The sequence below is a fragment of the Aquarana catesbeiana genome, linkage group LG05 (assembly GCF_042186555.1).
Source record: "Aquarana catesbeiana isolate 2022-GZ linkage group LG05, ASM4218655v1, whole genome shotgun sequence".
Classification (NCBI taxonomy): Eukaryota; Metazoa; Chordata; class Amphibia; order Anura; family Ranidae; genus Aquarana; species Aquarana catesbeiana.
Genome location: NC_133328.1, coordinates 108,380,697 through 108,401,083, shown reverse-complemented (window position 1 = coordinate 108,401,083; position 20,387 = coordinate 108,380,697). Strand labels below are relative to the sequence as shown.

The following is a 20,387-nucleotide window of genomic DNA, read 5'->3' as shown; positions in this document are numbered from 1 at the left end:
TAGATAGTTGAAAATGCTGATTTGCCATGACATTGTGATTAGGTATATTCTCTTGTTTCCCCAGGTTCTCCTTGTACTATGTTGCTATAGGCGCTGCTGTTTTGGTATGTGGATATGTTCAGGTCTCATTTTGGGTTCTTGCTGCTGCAAGACAGACCAGAAGAATGAGGAGATCCTTCTTCCACTCTGTATTGTCTAAAGAGATTAGTTGGTTTGATGTCACCAAATCAGGAGAACTTAACAGTCGTCTTACAGAGTAGGAAAACAGTATAAGTTTAACCTAACATTATTACACGTCTACAGTCCTGATTCATTTGCTAAACATCATTTGTTAAACCTTATTCCCCAGAGACATCAATAAAATTAACGATGGCATTGGAGACAAAGTTGGTCATTTTTTGCAAAATTTTTCAACTTTCATAGCAGGACTAGTCATTGGCTTGGCGAAAGGGTGGCAGCTTGCCTTAGTGTACATGTCAACCAGTCCACTCATGGCATTATCATCAGCATTTTGTTCTAAGGTAAATTCTCCATAGACTACCTATGCAGTGAATGTAGTCCTTTTAAAGTTGTTTTGTATCATTGAACTGCGAATAATAACTTTACAGGTAAAGCACATTGATTTCTAGGATTGGCTACACTAAAATTTAACTAGCCCAGGTGCATATGTACTGTATGCCTCTTTGTCTATATTTTAGCTGTCTCACTGATATTTTACTTGTTGTCCCATAGTTGTTAGAGAATAATTGTATTCAATAACCATGCAAATTCTAATATAATATCAGGCTACTTCTGTTTTCATGCTTTTAGAATTTTTTTATCTCACAATATTATTTTCTTTTAAATATGTAAAATGAGTGGGTTTTGCAGACACTCCCAGACAGCTGTACAGCCACCCGATCACTTTTGTCCTCAGTGGAGGGTAGGTGAGATATCATAGGTCTAAAAAAACCCTGATGTCTCATTAAAGTTGACCTGTTTTAAAAATGGTATATCACATAGGAGACTTTGTGTACCCTATGTGATATAAATAAAGATTTAGTGAAAGTAAAAAAGTCAAAAACTAAAGCTTTACCCAAGCACCTACCTCCCCCCCCCCCCCCCCCCCACATACAGGCACAAACAAATGTGTCAGGGGGGCACCTACATTCAAAAGTGTTGCTTGTGATTACATATCTGCATGCACACCAGAATGGCATCAGTAAATCTACAGCCAATATTTATGGTTAACTCTAAACTGATGACCTGAAGAGGCTTTTAAAGCATGGCTTTTGGAAAATATAAGGTACAGAAGTTCAGCATTATTTTGTGGGCTAGTGCAAATTTAAATTGGATAATATATACCATTGTGTGCCCTAAAGCTATTTTTGCGCTCGATAAACCGTTATACAAATATTGTGTGACATAAAAAGTTGGAGCTACCCCCATTTTATTATACAGGGTGTCTGCTTTCAAAAAATATATAAAGTTTGGGGGTTTTAACCAATCTTCAGGTCTAAAATTATTTTTAAAACACATGTGCAAGAAAGCAAAAAAAATAGCACTGGCAGTGAAAGGGGTAAATCTGCATGTGAAGTAACTGGGTGTGATGGTTTAAATGGAAGCAAACAGGTGCACGGCAGATGGTATTGTTTGCTTATGAATATCTTCTTTATCTAGATGAGTAATGTTGTAGCAGGATCACCATTCTTAAAACTCATTACCTATGAAAAGGATTAGGGATGTCATTAGCTAGTCACTAGATGAAATGTTAGTCCAAGCAATGTTTGAATTGATATTCACTTCATTTGTAGACTTTGTTCACATTAGAGCTGTTCTAACCCCAGCAGTGCACCTACAAATTATCAGGCTTACAGCACTATTAAACCCAAAAGCAAACATTTACTATATTGCAGCTTACAATTTCTGATATTTAACAACTGCATTCGTTTTCTTTTTTAAGCTTTCTTTCTTCTATTTTCTTCTGGTGATCCAGCCAGTAAGTCTGGTTTTCAAAAGAACAAGCTCTCTTCCAGATGTATTAGTTTACAGGGATTAGACCAACCATTTGCCACTGGCAGGGGTACATACAATGATCAGCTTTTTTTATTCATGTAAAACCTTTATCCCAAAAGAAAAAAAAAAATTGCTGTAACTGAGGAGGTGGTGGAGGTGTGTTACTGGCCAGATCACCAGGTGAAAACAGAGGGAAAAAGCCTAAAAAAAGAAAACGAATGCAGCCACCACATCTAATGATTGGTAAGATGCAATATATTACGTTTTTGGTTTAATGCTACTTTAAATGTGTGCAATGATCCAGCATGTGTGCCGTGATCCGGTGCTCATCAGTCTAAATATTGCATGTGACATAGAGGCCTTGGCTGCCTATTACTTGTATTGCTTCCCCTGTTGGAGTGTATGGTACCCCAACACCGGCACTCTTCTATACCCATTTAAGTGTGAACATAGCCTTACCTTATTTTGTAAACTAGGGTTAGCAAGTGGACACAACCCCATTCCCTTTCAGTTTGACAGGGACTGCAATTCAAATACTTCAGTAGGTAATTCCCAAAACTAGACAGCAGCCTGTAAAAAATGACTGCAATATGCAAGGTGTATTTCCCTATAGTACCTCGAGACTCTTCCTTCAGTCTCTTTAAAGGGTTTGTAAAGGCTCATGTTTTTTCACCTTAATGCATCCGATGCATTAAGGTGAAAAAATACCTTGCAGTCACTGGCCCCCTAGCCCCCCCCCCCCCCATTTCCTTACCCGAGGCCCGAATTTCCATCGGTGCATCCCCGCCATCCCTTTCTCCACGGGTTCCTGGCTCTTGATTGTATAGATTGATAGCAGCACAGCCATTGGCTCCCGCTGCTGTCAATTAAATCCAATGACACGGGCGCCAGGGGGCAGGGCCGAGTCCTGCATTCGGCCTCTATGGACGCCGAATGCTGAACTCGGGAACTCGCAAGGTAACCCCCCCTCCAACACCCCTGGCTAAGTTGGATTAATGTTAAGTGGAGAAGTAAGTAACTTCCAATGTAATTTTAAACACCTTTAGCTAAGCAACAGAGTATGGCATCTCTGCAGATGGATCCTCTCTGCAGTGGATCATTTCTCAGAGGGTGGTGTAGCAGCGACTGGCAGGTGTTCAGGAGGCGCTACTGCCGCCTCGTGATGTCAGTTTTTTAAACTTCTTTTTACATTTCTGAATGTCAGTTTTACATGGTGGGACCATGCCGTAACTGTGAACCAAGCGTTCAGCTCGCAATTTGCAAGCGGCCTGATTTGATCTCAAGTGGTGCTTTGCCTGTAAACATTGCAGCCCAAGTTAAAATTGCTATGACCACAGCACATGTACAGCCCTGATAGACTGTAATGTTAGAATTTTAGAAGGGAGGAGGGGGGTTGTAGGTCAGCGGCCTGTCTTTACCACACCCCAGCCACCAGTGTGAAAAAGCCCTACCTTACTTCCTTCTGTGCCGTCAATCCCTTTCCTCTTTTTATGTTTTTTTTCCCTCTCATCTTTTATAATGGGTCTTGTTGAGAGAAATATCAAACGTGGTACAAATAATTTTTAAGAAGTATTTAGAGAGCAGAAGTCTAAAAGCATTAGTTTTAAAGGGCTGTAACAGCATTGATCTCTAGCAGTCCCATGCAAAGTGCATCTAGTCTATAATTGTCTCCTGAAGCCTGTTTCTAGTCTAACTCCTAAAGCATGTGTGCAGTCTCTGATTATTTGTGGTATGTTCACAGTCTTTGATCATTTCCTGTTGCAAGCTTACAGTCTCTGTATCTTTATATTCACTGACCATTATGTGTGGCCTCTTGGTGAGGTCAGGGGCTGCACTTGAAGCTACCTATATCAAGTAAGTTGACCACCACTGCTCTAGGCAAAGCTAAGCACTGGTGTCACACTGCCAGACAGGAAATGGGCTTTGTGGCCTGAAATTATATTTAGAGGAGTAGTTTATAAAATTTCAGTCTTGTATGACCAAGCTATAAGTAAATAATTTTCTATTGCAACCTTGGAGGTAAATGTGATAATTCATAAAATGTATCCTTTGACAATAAATATTTGATAATGTTTTGTAATTAGATGCTGGTATCACTGACAAGCAAAGAGCTTACTGCATATGCAAAAGCTGGATCTGTGGCTGAAGAGGTCCTCTCTTCTATACGGACGGTGGTGGCATTTGGTGGGCAAGAGAAAGAAATCAAAAGGTGCCTTCAAAGCTTTATCTCACTGTGGTTTGCATTTAAAGTTTTTATACAACATACTGTTTATTTTATTTATTTTTTTCATGCTTAGATACACAAATAATTTAGGAGAGGCCAAAGAACTTGGAATCAAGAAATCCATTGCATCTCAGCTGGCCCTTGGATTTGTGTACCTCATTGCTTATGGTTCCTATGGGCTAGGCTTTTGGTATGGTACCATCCTGATTGTAGGAGACTACGGATATACCGTTGGAGATGCATTGGTGGTAAGTTTGCCATTTTATTATATTTTAATTAAAGGGTTAGTTAACCCTTTATTTAAAATAACTGTTACTTTATTTTTGTAAATTTTATTCTAATAGGGCGTACACACGGTCGGACTTTGTTCGGACATTCCGACAACAAAATCCTAGGATTTTTTCCGACGGATGTTGGCTCAAACTTGTTTTGCCTACACACGGTCGCACAAAGTTGTCGGAATTTCCGATCGACAACCACGCGGTCACGTACACCACGTACGACGAGACTAGAAAAGGCCGGTTCAGAACCAAGCGCGGCACCCTTTGGGCTCCTTTTGCTAATCTTGTGTTAGTAAAAGTTTGGTGAGAGACGATTCACGCTTTTTCAGACTCGTAGCTTTCAGATCGTTTTCTGCCGTTCAGTTTGTGCTTCTGGGTTTGTATCTGCTCTTCAGTGCGTGCAGTCAGTTCGTATCAGAGTTTTCTGTGTGATCTTGCCTGCTCGTTGCTGTTTTTCAGGTCGCTCTTCACAGGCCTTGCTGTTCTTCAGTGCGTTCTGTTACTTCGTTCTGAGCAGCCGACCGTTTTCTAGCCATGTTTCGTATGCATACTCCTCGTAGAGTTCGTGCTGTGCGGGGGCTTGGTGTTGGGGTCCTGACCTTGACACAAGTCCAGTCCATGAACAGGGTGGGGAGGAGTTCATGGACCAAGAATTGGTTGCTTCAGCGTGACCAGTTCTGTCATATGCCTTTGCTCCGTGAGATCCGTGAGAATAATCCTGATGATTTCAGGAACTTTCTCAGGATGACGGACCCCGTGTTTCACCGTTTGTTGGCTTCGCTGACCCCCTATATCAGCAGGCAGGATACCTGCATGAGGCAAGCCATCACTCCGGAGCAGAGGTTGGTCGCTACCTTGCGGTATTTGGCCACAGGGAGAAGTCTGCAGGACTTGAAGTTCTCGACAGGCATCTCCCCCCAGGCTCTGGGGATCATTATCCCAGAGACCTGTTCTGCCATCATCCAGGTCCTGCAGAAGGAGTATATGAAGGTAAGATTTTTATCCTTTAGGCTCTGTTTCCACTAGTGCGACTTTTCATGCGACTTGGGACTGAAAAGTCGCATGACAAATTGTTTCCCATGATTTCCAATGAGTACCGTTCATATCTGTGCGACTTCAAGTTGCAGCGACTTCAAAGTAGTCCCTGCACTACTTTGGTCCCACTTTGATGCGACTTGAGGTCCATAGATACAGGCATTGCTTCAAATCGCGGTAAAAAGTCGCGGTAAAATCGCGGTAAAAAATCGCGGCAAAATCGCGCGACTTTGGGGACGCACTAGTGGAAACATAGCCCAAATATCACATTTTATTGTATTGAATGTTTGCTAATATCTTGTATTTCTTTCCTCATTCCCTAATTACCATGATTGTAATATGCTGTGAATCTCCCCTTTGTTCTCATGCATGCTGGATTTTTATGTAATTATTATTTTATGTCCTTCATACATATTTGCCCTTCAATAACCTCCCCAGCATGGTGTCTACTGCCCTATATTCACCTCATGTAGTCACTTAACAATGTATTTTATCAGCTCTATAGTAGTGCTTTACCCCAAACACCCCCTAAAATGTTTGGAAATGTTATTTTTTATTTAAATTCAGGCAGAGTGCCAGAGGCTTTTTTTTGTGGTGTCCCCAAATTTTTGGTAACCCTCCCTCCCCCCAACTGCTAAGTCAGCTGATCACAATTCTCTATCCTCAATCATCTATCTACTGACTTTGCCAAACCCATACACACTATACCCATCTCTTTACTGGTCAGATTTATGGATGAATTCCCCAAAGCATGTAGTGCAAGGGCCTGCCTGTATACTTTCCAATGGTACTGTTTAAAGTTTTTGTATCCTATTATTATCTTGATAGGTAATATCAGAATGTTCAAATGTGCTCAAATGTGTACAGTGTGTATTTATATCTTTGTATTCAGACACTTCTTACCTGTCCAGTGGTCTGCCAATAGGGTAACTAAGGAGGGGCTGTTCCAAGTAATACCCATTATTTAGGCATTCATCTCTCAATGAAGTGAAGAGGGTTACCTGTCCAAGAGTTTCCCCTCCTATAATGTTAGAAATGGCCCATGAGAGGGGGGGGGAGGGGGAATATGATAGGTGTACCTTATACTTTGTTGTTGTTAAATTCCCCTTAATAAATGCTATCTGGAGGTTGCCACATAATGTTTGTGTCTAATCTGCTTGCCATGTTTCTGTGAAAAAATAGTAATGTTTATTGTTTTTTCCTCAACAGTTTCCTTTAACGCCACAGGAATGGCAGACTATGGCCTCCCACTTTGCCCAGCGGTGGGACTTTCCTAACTGCGGAGGGGCAATTGATGGGAAACACGTCCACATCGTCCCACCACCCAACTCGGGGTCGTACTATTATAATTACAAGGGGTTTAATAGTATAGTGATGTTGGCGGTGGTGTCGGCTAATTACGAGTTCCTGTATGTGGACGTGGGGAAGAATGGCCGGATGTCCGATGGTGGAGTCATCGCCCAGACGGAGTTCTACAGGCGTCTCCAGAATGGCAGCTTGGACTTGCCACCTCCAGAGGACAATGTTGAAGGTCTCCCATTTGTGTTCGTTGCTGATGAAGCGTTTGCGCTGGGGAACCACCTGATGCGGCCATTCCCGATGAGGACCCTCACCCCGGAACAGATGGTTTTTAATTACCGGCTGGCCAGAGCCCGAAGAGTGGTGGAGAACACATTTGGAATCCTGGCCAGCCGGTTCCAATTATTTCTGACACCCATCCATATGGCGGAGTATAAACTGAACCATATAATACTTGCCTGCTGTGTTCTCCATAATTTTTTAAGAAAACATTCAGCCAACTATGCTGGCTCAGTTGGGCCTGAGGCCGGAATCCCAAATCCATCAACACTGACGGCGCTTGAAAGTGGCCGTCCTGGCTTGCCCTCCCTGAATGCCCGTGATGTCCGGTTACAATACCTGGAGTTCTTTGCGGGTAGGGGGGCTATCAATATGCCAGACAATCTGTGAAACCTTTTTCAAATAAAAAACAACCAAAAGAAATTCTTTGTGGACATTTACTGCTTGTGTTTGTTTTAGCTGACCCTGACAGAAATGTGTTGAGTGCAGAAAATGTCGTGATTGGGTAACCTTATAAAAAACACTGTTGGCTGGTACTTCCTATATGCAAAAACACATTTCACTACAAGTGCACTTGCAACTGCACTGAAACTGCACTTGTAGTGCAAAGTGTATTTGCCCTTAGGAAATAACCCCCATGTTTGCATAAAACAGCAAATACATCACCCCAAAAGTGTTGTAGCGTTGAGACAATAATCCACACATTCTTGAGTAACCAACTTTTTTATAGCTGCACAATCACATGTGCATTTACCAAAGGTTTTTAAAACGAACCAACATGTTTGTTGTATAACAATTTTTGCTGTAGCATTATCAAAAATTGAAATGTCCTTTTCTGATAAAACAGGCCTGTGTAAAACCAACAAGAAAGCCAAAAAAATTGAACTTACAAAGTTCACATATGGTAAAACCTGAAGGCTATATCAGACATGAGTATTTAGGAACTGTGTTTGATATAGCGTTCAGATGGGGGGAAATCACCCCTGGAAAAGCCAAATTTGGAAGATGCACACCAAGTTCAGAATGTCAACATGTGCTAGCTGCCATCAGGGGGGATCAAGGGACGTGTTTTGGGGGAGCAAGCCCTTCCTCACCGCTACTTTATAATTGAGGAAGGTGTTGCACCCCCAAAACGCGTCCATTGATCTCCCGTGATGGCAGATAGCACATGTTGGCACACTGTGTGCATCCTCCAAATTTGGCTTTTCAAAACATTGCAAAAATATTTTAAAGATTGGACCACAATCCAAAAAGGTGATTTTGTGGCCTTTTAAATTCGCCCCAAAACATCAATGATGTTATTATTTTTTTTAATAACATCACTGATTTGTTGCTGTATGTTGTGCAATTCGAGATTACACCCCATGATCTCCCCGATCAGGATCTGGGCACTTTCAGAAGTAAAGCGTTCTCTCTCCCTCACATCATGATCACCTAAAAAGAGATAAAGAAAACAAAAATAGGTATCAAAAGTCTGCCACCATCCATCTCTTTTACCTGAGCCTGTGGTCGCAGACACTCACCTGTTGTGGTGCCAATCTCCACCACATCTTCTTCTTCCTCCTGCTCTTCTTCTTGGGTTTGCGGTATTTCACCTTCTTCCAGAGGTGGGGGGTCTCTGGTCTCCTGGGATGAGGGGTGTCCTCCGAGTCTTTTCTCCCCTATGTCAAACAAAAATGGTATACTTAGCACACAGATATTTGATGGCAGAACTAGAAATAAGAAACATTGCTTGGAAGTGGGGTACAATTGTCTATTTTAGCAGAGTTCCAAGATGTATATTTTTTATTGGCCTTTGTCAAGCTGCAATACTTTACCTGTTTAGTACAAGCTTCACAGATGGAGACCCCCCTATAGTATACACTGGAGCACCTGTGTGGCCCCCTAATAAAAAGGGTGTTCTGGGGTCCCACACTAGTGCTCCAGTGTCCAGATGTGAAAACAGCTGCTCAGTGTCCTCTCCTTACACACAATCTAGTTTGCATTTCATTCTAGTAACAAGTAGGCCCAAAAAAAATGTGGGAAAATGCATATGGCCTAAACAATGGTGTTTTAGAGGCCCAAAGAAAAATGTTTGATACGAACGAATAATGGGCCCATGAACATTAAAGTTGCCCTTTTAAACGTTACAATTACTAAAAGCATATGGAGCAGAACGAACGGAATAAAGACAGAAAGAATAGGAACACAGCACAACTACTTACTTTTTTGCAGCACTCTCCGGATCTTTCGGTACTGCTCTGGCTCTCTCAATTTCAGGTCCGACCACCGCTTCCTGAGCTGATCTTTTGATCTTCGGACCCCGAAATTCCTCTCAAGACTCATGACCACTTTCGCCATGATCTTGGCCTTTCGGATGTTCGCGTTGGGGTAAGGCCCATACTTTCCGTCATAGTCGGACTTCTTCATGATGTCGACCATCTCCAACATCTCCCCAAAGGACATATTTGTGGCCTTAAAAAACGTCTCCTTCTGGATCGGGACGTGCCTGGATCCGGGCTGTCCTCCTCCTCGTTCCTGGAATTATCACGCACCTGCTGTGACTCCGCCATCATGCTCTTCACCCACTGCGCCGAACGAAAAGGGGCGGGGAATAGACTAGAAAGAACGTCAGGGGCGGGCGGAGTTACACGCATGCGCAGTGTATATAAAGCGTAACACGCGTGCGTATTACGTACGATCTGTGAGCGGAGGAAGGAGCATTGGAGGCGCCGATCGTAAGAACGAAGGTAAGAGACAAACTTGTGCCTATACTGCTTCTACATTGAGGCCTATATTGTAAAAGATTAGGAGAGTTTTGTCTGACATTAGGCTTTGTCTTGTGTTGTGTCTTGCAGTGAACATGGATATGGTACTCAAAGATAATGACTTTATGTCAGTATTCGTAGATATGTTAAGGGAGCTGCCCTGTCTGTGGGAGATTAAACACCCCCATTTAAAGAACCAAGCCAAGAGGAAGGCAGCACTGGTGCAATTGTTGGTAATTGTGAAGCAGGTGACCCCCACGGCAGACATCACCTATTTAAAGATATTAATTGGTTGCCTGAGGAGCACATATCTAAGGGAGCACAAGAAAGTCCTGGATTTGCAGAGATCCGGAACAGCAGATGACATCTATGTCCCCAGGATGTTGTACTATGACAGGCTGCACTTTCTGGCAGGCCAGACTGAACCCAGGCCATCCCTCTCCAGTCTTCCTTCCACGCTTCCTTCCCCCCCGGCTGAGGCTTCTGACGCCCAACCTGAGCCTTCCAGGCAACAACACATGGAGGAGCCCAGATTGAGCCAGGTATAGCATTCCTCTAAATATTTCTGCTTGTCCAATCAATGATGTTAACTAGATGTTAGTTGGGAGTACTAATTTAGGATTGTGATTGATGAAGCAACAACTAAAACCATGTCCCTTTTTCATACACAGGGAAGTCTCAGCCAGGAGGTGGCCGGGCCGAGCCGGCTGGCTGATCTGCAGGTCCCTCCACCCCCACTGAAAAGAGAAAGTGGCAGTAGGAGGAGTGCCCTAGAGGAGGCTACCGGAGGACTCTTTTGGAGGGCTACAGAGGTCCTGGGAGCACGACAGACCGTGGAGGAGGACATTGCTGCCGTCATTGCATATAAAATGCAGAGGATGGAGGAGGGCCAACAAGTCATGTGTGAGGCGCTTATATCGGAGGCTCTGGAGAAAGGTATGAGGGGCCAAATTACACCTCAGACACACCTTTGTGATGGTCCTCCTCCTCCTCCTGCAGGTCCTCCTCCTCGTCCTCCCTCTCCTCCAGGTCCTCCCAGTCCTCCTCAAGGTCCTACTCCTCCTCCTGCCACATCTCCAACTGCACAGCCACAGCCGGGAAGGAAGCGTGAAAGGAAGACCAGAAAGTGAGGACCCTGGATCCAGTCTGGTCGGCCAAAAGATGCAGCCTCTTGTGGTACCACAGCCTGGGGACACAGATGTCATCTGCTGCTATCCGGATCTCTGCGAATCCCGGACCAGACTGCCCTCCCTTACATATGGACTCCTCAGGCCACCAATTTTGATGTTCAAGAATCGATGTCTGCCGTGGGGGTCCCAGGCTTCGCTAATTTCTCATGTTGATCCAGTGTTGCCTTCCTCTTTGTTTGGTTCTGATCCCTTAATAAAGGATTTTTTGTTTGGAATTATACTCTCCTATGTTTTTTACTTCAAAAATGACAGTTGGTTTGTGAGGATTCAGGTACATTTCAAATATACAATGTGAAATGAACAAGGGACACCAACACCAAACAATCTCCTGGAGATTAAATAATACAAGATATCAATGGTGTTGGGGTAACTTGACACACAAAACACACACAAAAATATTCTGGAGTAAAAATAAAAATAACATTGAACAAAGATCAGCCTTGGAAAAAATCCAAACATTAAAGAAAAAAAAAGGCTGAAAATACAAAAAAAAAAAAAGTCAGATGTGACAACTAATAACATTATATTCAGGGAATCCCACTAAAAAAACACAAATAAAACTTTGTGAGAAGTGTGTGTAAATATGAGCAGCAAAACTACTTAATTCTTGTCACATTATAAAGAAGAAGAGAGTGTGCTGTATTAAACCATTTTGAACATTGCAGCGTGACGAAAGTGCTGTATCCATTGCGAACGCTAAGTTTATCAGAACGAGCTGTCCCGTCTCGGAATTTCTTCTGAGCATGCGTGGCACTTTGTGCGTCGGAACAGGCCACACACAGTCGGAATTGACGCGATCGGATTTTGTTGTCGGAAAATTTTATCTCCTGCTCTCCAACTTTGTGTGTCGGAAAATCCGATGGAAAATGTCCGATGGCGCCCACACACGGTCGGAATTTCCGACAACACGCTCCGATCGGACATTGTCCATCGGAAAATCCGGCCGTGTGTACGGGGCATAATAGTTAAGGAGATGTTTGTGTCTTAGTTCTTAGGCCTGAACAAGTTTAATGACAAAGAAGTCCCATTATAGCTGTTGTGTGTTTTATTTATTTTATATAATAAAGGATGCAACATCTGTGGGGAGAACCAGGAATTTCTCTGCTCTAGCAGGAGTAAGTTTCCAAGGTGGGACTGGACAGAGCCGGGGGCCATTGTAAACAGATTTTGAGTTTGAATTACTAAAGGCAAATAGGCTATTCATTTTGCTAGGTGCTTTTCCCAGAGCTTAGTGAATGTGGTGAGGCTCTGCTGACTTCCATACAATCATATGCAAGCAAAAATGCTGTTTTTTATTTCTTTACCTTACTCATGATTGGGTATTGTTTCAGAAGTGAAATTTCATCACATTCACTAAACTCTGGGGCAAATTGCTTTGCCAAGTGAACAGCCTCCTTGCCTTTAGTAAAGCAACCCTTTTGTCTCTTGAGTCCATGCGACACATACAGCAAGAATTTAGTATGTAACTTGTCCCGGCAGATTACCCAACTGAAATGTCACCTTTGGCTGGACTTAAACATTAAAAGAAACTTGTGATGGGACAAAGACAGAGGTATTTGTTTCTAGCATTAATACTTTTTGAATCACTCACCTGGAAAAGCATGCAACAAGCTAAAGCCTAAAGCCTCGTACACACGATCGGAGACAAAGCGCCAGACTTTTGTCTGAAGGGCGTGTGCCGTGAACTTGTCTTGCATACAAACAGTAGACAGTTGTCGGCGAACAAAGACGAACATAGTGACGTACTAGACGTACTACGAGCAGATAAAGAGGAAGTTCAACTGTCATGCGCCACCCTGTGGGCGCCTTCTGCTAATTTTATGTTAGTAGAAGTTTGGTGAGTGTTGATTCGTGCTTTTCAGTTCGTGCTTGTCAGTTCGTTTCTGAACGGCCATTCCTTAACCAGCCATGTTGCGGAATGGGAAGAGATTACATGCTATTATTGGGCTTGGAGTTATTGCTTTGACCCAAGTCCAGTCCAGGAACAGGAGGAGTAGGATTTCTTGGACCAAAAATTGGTTGCTTAATTGTGACCAATTATGTCATATGCCTTTGCTGTGGGAGCTTCAGGAGAATTGTCCAGATGATTTTCGGAATTATCTCCGGATGACGGACCCCTGCTTTCACCAACTCTTGGCATTGGTAACCCCCTATTTTAAGAAGCAGGATACATGCATGTGGCTTGCCATCACTTCTTAGTAAAGGCTCATAGCCACCTTGCGTTACTTGGGGATGGGGAGAAGTTTCCAGGACCTCAAGTTTACCACTGGGATCTCCCCCAGGCTCTGGGACTTATTATTCCAGGCACCTGCTCAGCCATTATTCTGCAGAAGGACTATATTCGGGTAAGTTTTTGCCTTTACCATCACATTCTATGTATTTAATGTTTGCTAATGTATTGTATGAATTTCTTGATTCCATAATTAACATTATTGTAATATGCTGTGAATGTTCTCTTTGTCCTCATGCATGCTGTAAGCTTTTCCTGCTCTTTTTTGGCCTACATGCATATTTTCCCTCACTAACCCCCCCAGCATGCTATCCTGGGCCCATACACACCTTGCCTAGTAACTTAACAATGTATTTTGTCAGCTACATTATTGTGCTTACCCTAAACACCCCCTAAAATTAGTCCAAATGTTATTGTTGTCCTCCAATTCAGAGTGCAAGAGGCCATTTTTTGGGACCCAAACTCATTTGTAACCCCCCCCAAAATGCTAAGTCAACAGATACAAATACTGACTTTGCAAAACCCATACACACTATCCCTTCTTTGTGGTCATATTTCTGTAAAAATTCACCCAACCATGTAGCGCTAGGGGCTACCTGATTACCTAGAAATTGTAACGTAGACAGTTTTTGTCTCCTATTATATTAATATCTATTTTCTTAATGTCAAAATGTGTTGCAATTTGGACAGTGTGTATCCATATTTTTGGATTATGACACTTCTTACCTGTCCACTGGGCTGCCAATAGTGTAAGGAGGGGCTGGCTAAAGTATCCCAGATTATTTATGCAAACAGTTCTCATGGAAGTGGAGAGGGTTACCTGTCCAAAACATCTATCCATTTCCCCCCCACCCAAAATTTTTGCTAATGGGCCACCAAAGGGGGAGATGAATCAGATAAGTTGACCTTACCCTTTTGTCTTTGAATACTTATTTAAGTTTTCTCCTTATGTTGGCTAACCATGTTTGTGTCAAATCTGCTTACAATGTTATGTGCAGAAGTAGTTTTGGTTCTATAGATGGAAAACATGTCCGGATTGTCAGACTACCCAACTCGGGCTCATATTATTTTAATTATAATGGCTTTTGCAGCATAGTCATGCTATCTGTAGTGTCTGCTACATATGAGTTCTTGTATCTGGATGTTGGGAAGAACGGCCGCAACTCTGATGGAGGAGTCATTATGCAGAGTTCTACAAGCGGCTCCAGAATGACACCTTAAACTTGCCACCTGCTGAGGAGAATGTTGAGGGCCTCAATTTTGTTTTTGTTGCAGATGAGGCCTTTGCTCTGGGGGAACATCTTATGATGCCGTTTCCTATGAGGAACTTCTCCCCAGAGCAGAGAATATTTAACTACAGTCTCTCTCGTGCCAGAAGGGTGGTTGAAAATGCTTTTGGCATCCTCTCCAGATGTTTCAGGCTGTTCTTAAACCCACAAAACACACAGTGTGTCAACATGTGCTAGCTCCCATCATGGGGTATCAGTGGACGTGTTTTGGGGGTGCAACCCCTTCCTCTGAGCTTATTTAGTTATAAGTAGGGATGGGATTTATGTTCGGGTTGAACATGCGTTCAACTCCAACATTGGCTGTTCGCCTGTTCGTCGAATAGCGAACAATTTGGGGTGTTCGCGGCAAATTCGAAAGCTGCGGAACACCCTTTAAAAGTCTATGGGAAAAACCAAAAGTACTCATTTTAAATGTTAATATGCAAGTTATTGTCATAAAAAGTGTTTGGGGACCTGGGTCCTGCCCCAGGGGACATATATCAATGCAAAAAAAAGTTTTAAAAATGTCCGTTTTTTCAGGAGCAATGATTTTAATAATGCTTAAAGTGAAACAATAAAAGTGTAATATTCCTTTAAATTTTGTACTTAGGGGGTGTCTATAGTATGCCTGTAAAGTGGCGAATGTTTCCCGTGTTTAGAATAGTCTGACAGCAAAATGACATTTCTAAAGGAAAAAAAAGTAATTTAAAACTACTCGCAGCTATAATGAATTGTCGGTCCCGGCAATACACATAAAAGTTCATTGATAAAAACGACATGGGATTCCCCCACAGGGGAACCCCGAACCAAAATTAAAAAAAAAAAAAATTGAACTAGAGTAGAGAGCTGAGTGTATGGGATTATTGCGGTGCCAAAAATGCAATAATACAATTTATAAAAATAATTAAATTTATTACAAAAAGTTAAAAATACAATTCATACAGGGTACAGGATACAAAATGGAGCATAGGCAGATCATTACAACCAATTGATGGAAATAGTTGAAATATCCCTACTAGTTTCGCCAAAACATTGGCTTCCTCAGGGGATATGAGAGGTTGTAGTTCTACAGAAAGAAGAATCATTTATTAATATAACAAATTATAAATTATAAATAACACTGTGCATATCACTAAACGACCGTAGAGAGGTTAAACAGGTACGGGCTCCCCCATCCAATTAATCCCAACCAACAAGATGAAAAGCAGTCTAAGGGACATAACATCAATCACGCATCATCACAACATACCCACAGAACCCCATAGGGCAAGATGGACAACATCCAATGTAAGGGGAAGGGTCGTCCTTCACTGCCTATAGTGTGGCTGGAGGGGGCTTGATGAAATGAACCTTGGAAATAGCTGTAGAAATACATACGTGTAATGCTATAAAAAGCTCAACTATCAGCAATAAAAAGGAAAAAACAGTCCTCAATACTCACCAAATACTAGGTATACTAACAAATAACCGGGACACTAAAAAGATCAATAATAATTGATTGATCAAATTGGACAAATAAGTTGGTACGTTGGCTAGCTCCACTGGATGAAAAATAGAGAAACAAATGTGGTTTACCAATAGTGCAAATGGTTTATGTTATGCAGCAAGGATTAATGAAAAAGGCTTAGTTAATCCTACCTACAGAGGAAAATTGGGAAACAAGCCCAGCAATAAAAAGTAATCAGAAGCAGCGTGATAGCTGCGAGTTGAAACACAAACTGGGGTAAGTGCACAAAGTATCCACACCAGTTACTGTGCATGACCCTATTGGACATATACAAAACCCCCAGTAAATAATCATTATAGTAAATGTTGCTGTGATCAATTATAGCTGCATATGACAATAATATGGTCGCCAGAAAAGCAAGTTTACCTGTGTAGTGACTTCAGCTCAACAGCATCCCAGAAAGTCCACAACAACGGACAAATAGCTAGCCTATTTAAAGCCCCCCACCTGATTGGCAATTATAATTCGCCAATCAGGAGCGGACAAAAAACGGCCCGTGCGCCTGCGCACTCACCACCGCATAGAGCCTACAATTTCCATAACGCCTGGCGCCCGCTGGATGCGTTGGAGGACGGCGGCCGTCCAACGCAATCAAGCAGGGGCGTGGCTTAGCTGTGGGCTGACCCGAGGGGTGGGGATAACCCAAAGCCAAGGGGAAGGATGGTAGTGTGGCAGATGGAAAAGGTGGAGGCTATCATAGACAGCCAGCCCTTGGGTGTCCATACAGCCATGGGCTGTGACTTAGAAAACCAACCCAAAATATCGGGGAAGCCAAGAGCTATATGGGGACCAAGACATGTGGAAAATAACAATGAGATGACAAGGGCAGGAAAACAGGAGGGGGAGGACCGGACAAGGAAATGCGAGGCGTGCTCCTAAGGCCGGGCAGTTCAATCAACTGCACAGTCGCCGAGTGATAGAATGCACAATGTTATAAATCAAATCATAGTGCACATTAATGCAAAAACAAATATAAATGGAAAAGAGACAACAAAAATATAAGCGAAAATATAAACAAATCATATGTATATAAAAATATCCAACTTGTGTGCTGGTTAACAAGAAGGGAAAAGAGAAAAATAATAAAAGAAAAAATGAAAAAATATAAAGAAAGGGGGAAAAGAGAAACAATGAAAAATACTGACGAGAAGAAAGAAGGAGGAATATATGATAAAATATATAGTGAAAACAAAAATGGAAAAGAAAAGGGGGCGCTAGCACGCGTGTTGGGCCTAAGAATGTAAAGAGGCCAATAGGACAGCACCAATGGTAATGGGAGGGAGAGAGATGAAAAAGAGGGAGGGACCAAATACGAAAACCAAATCAGGCCACAGAGGAACCCACAAAAAGGAACTAACTAAATAATTATAATAATAATTTTATAATTTTAATGAACGTTTCTATTATAAAAAAGGTTTGAAACTTATATACTCATTCAGGCCAGGATATTTAGTAGCATCTAAGCAGTGTATCCATCTGGTTTGTAGTTGTAAGAGGGCAATGTCAATACTGCCTCCTCAAAACATGTGCGGGCACGTGCTCAATCGCCGTGAATCGCACAATGTTTGGATTGAAATTGTGTTGAGTAACAATATGTCTATTTAAGGCAGTGGTGGCGAGTGGTTTGTGAAGTGGCATAATGTGATCCCTGATACGTTTAAAAAATGGACGTTTCGTCTTGCCGACGTAAAAACATCCACAAACGCACAGGGCCAAGTAGACCACTCCAATAGTATTACAGGTAATTCGATGTTTAATATACTGGATTTGACCATTAGGAAGGGTAACTGTTTTAGAGTTGCTTATAAAGGGGCAGATATCACAACGCCCACAAGGGAACGTGCCAGTGTTAACAACGTTAACTGGGTGTTTTCGTGCGTGATGGCTCGTGACCAGTCAATCCCTCATAGAGGGAGCCCGGGGGTATGTAATTTCAGGATAGGCCTTAACATACTTGGTAATGGTGGAATCCACCGTTAACAAGGGCCAGAACTTTTTAAGAATGGCTCCAGTCTGCATGTGGTGTTTTGAAAACTGAGTTATAATTTGAACTGATCGGTCAGATTTAGAGGATTGTTTGGAGTGGATAATATCTCACCTGTTAAGTTTAACTACTCTACTAAAGGCCCGTTTAAGTAAGGATCGGCTATAACCTCTTTGGCGAAGTCTTTCAGATAAATCTCTGGATGCCTGATAGAAATCTTGACCCAAGGTACAACTTCTCCTGAGTCGGAGAAATTGACTGTAAGGAATACTGTCTAGAAGGGGTTGCGGGTGTGCACTGGTGGCGTGTAATAGTGTGTTGCCCGCAGAAGGCTTTCGGTACAAGGACGTATGAAGAGTTCCGTCACAATCAACATGGATCTGCAGGTCCAGGAAACTAATCCTTGACTGGCTGCATTCCATGGTAAAAGTAAGGTTGTAATCGTTAGTGGTGGAAGTATGCAAGAAAGTCACCGGGAAAAATGCAAGTGTCTTTATTATAAAATCGGGATCATACAGCATACAGGACACTGTGGCGAAAAAAGTACAGGCAATCAGCTAACGTATTTCGCACTTATGCTAAGTGCTTACTCATAGCTGGCAATCATAGGAATGAAACCACGTATATACTTTCTATGATGAGTCATGTGACTATGTGATAATGCAGGACTCAAGACCAGCTGGGATCCAACTGTAAGAAGTATGTGCACCTGTTGATGGATAACAAATTCTAAAGTGGAAACTCATATGATGATGTGGTGTATATATATATAAGCAACGGAAAAAGAAAAATGTGAAAATGAATGCGAATTGAGAATGAAAAATTAAAAAAAGTGAAAAAAAAAAACCAAAAAAACAATGAAAAGATGAATAAATAAGAGTGAGATATGTGTATAAAAAACATATATATATATATATATATATATATATATATATATATATGTGTGCAAATATGTAAAAGACAAAAAACTGTAGTGAATAATGAGAATGAATCAATAAACATAGAAATTGAATCCCTGTGTAAACAGGGGATATCACATTGCATGTTGGATTGATTTAGTATAAAATGAGTGTAGTGAGAAGGAAGTATGGAAATTGTTATGTGAATATATGAATGTGTCGTGGTGTCGCAAAGGACACACGGGGATCATGAAAGGTGTATCAAAAATAAGCTGAAAAATTAATGAATGAAATCTGTATATAAGTGTACATAAATATGTGACATTTAAATGTGTATGTAAATCCATAAATAGGAGCATGATTGTATAACTAACTGTGAAAGGTTTAAAAAATGTGAAATATATATAATTAGCGTATTTATCGGCGTATAACACGCACAGGCGTATAACACGCACATTCATTTTAAGAGGGAAGTTTCAGGAAAAAAACAAAAATTTTGAATAAGGAACTTTGGAGCAAAATAAGGGTCAGTGCCCATCTGCAGCCTCATCAATCCACATCAATGCAGCCTCACGATTGCCTTCAATGCAGCAGCCTCACCATTGCCATCAGTGCAGCCTGACTGACGTCCACCTGCAGCCTAGAGGGGACAGGGAGGGGGCGGGACGAGCGCCGACAGATTACATACAAAGAGAATCTCCTATGATAGACAGAACAGTGGTCCAATGGCGGCCCAGGATACAGGACTTCCTATTACAGAGGCTGCCAAGTAAACAGGAGATTCTCGCTGTATGTAATCTGACAGCGCTCGTCCGGCCCCCCTCCTTGTCCCCTCCGAGGCAGCTAAAATTGAAGTATTGGCGTATAACACGCACACGCTATTTGCACCCGATTTTCATGGTAAAAAAGTGAGTGTTATACGCCAATAAATACAGTATATAAAATTATATATAAGAATAATTTATGTATGCATGTATAACTGCATGTAAATCACACAAATATGTAGCCTCGGATCCCTGCAGTCTGTGGACATGTAGCCCGTGACCTGATAGGAGGGAACAGATAAACAAATACATTTGTTAATTAAATGAACATAAAAGTAGAGTATGCATAATGTAATGTGAAGTGGACATAAAATATGTTATTCTATGCGTGCAAACAGAGAAGGGGGAAAAGGAAATCTTCCACTGACCAAGTGTACAAATACATCTATATATGGTAAATAAGATCTTGGACACAAAGGTAAGAACCATACTTATTCGAAACAAATCTTCCTTCGACTGTATGTACATATAAACACATCAATAGATAAAGAATAAAATATTTAAATACACAAAGGAATATACATATATATATATATATATATATATATATATATATATATATATATATAATATGAACCGTGCTTATTAGGAAAACAACAACCTGTAAATAGCAAAATATTAAACT

At 41.8% G+C, this 20,387-nt stretch overlaps 1 protein-coding gene across 4 annotated transcripts in view; it reads left to right on the top strand.

Moving 5' to 3' along the window:
- Positions 1-20,387, top strand: part of LOC141144399 (ATP-binding cassette sub-family B member 5-like) — a 307,989-nt gene that overhangs the window by 144,346 nt on the left and 143,256 nt on the right. For all 4 annotated transcript variants that reach the window (XM_073630051.1, XM_073630050.1, XM_073630049.1 and 1 more), the window contains exons 6-9: positions 65-256; positions 350-521; positions 4,080-4,204; positions 4,293-4,467. In XM_073630051.1, coding sequence (XP_073486152.1) covers positions 65-256; positions 350-521; positions 4,080-4,204; positions 4,293-4,467 — 664 coding nt within the window. The remainder of the gene's footprint in view (positions 1-64; positions 257-349; positions 522-4,079; positions 4,205-4,292; positions 4,468-20,387) is intronic.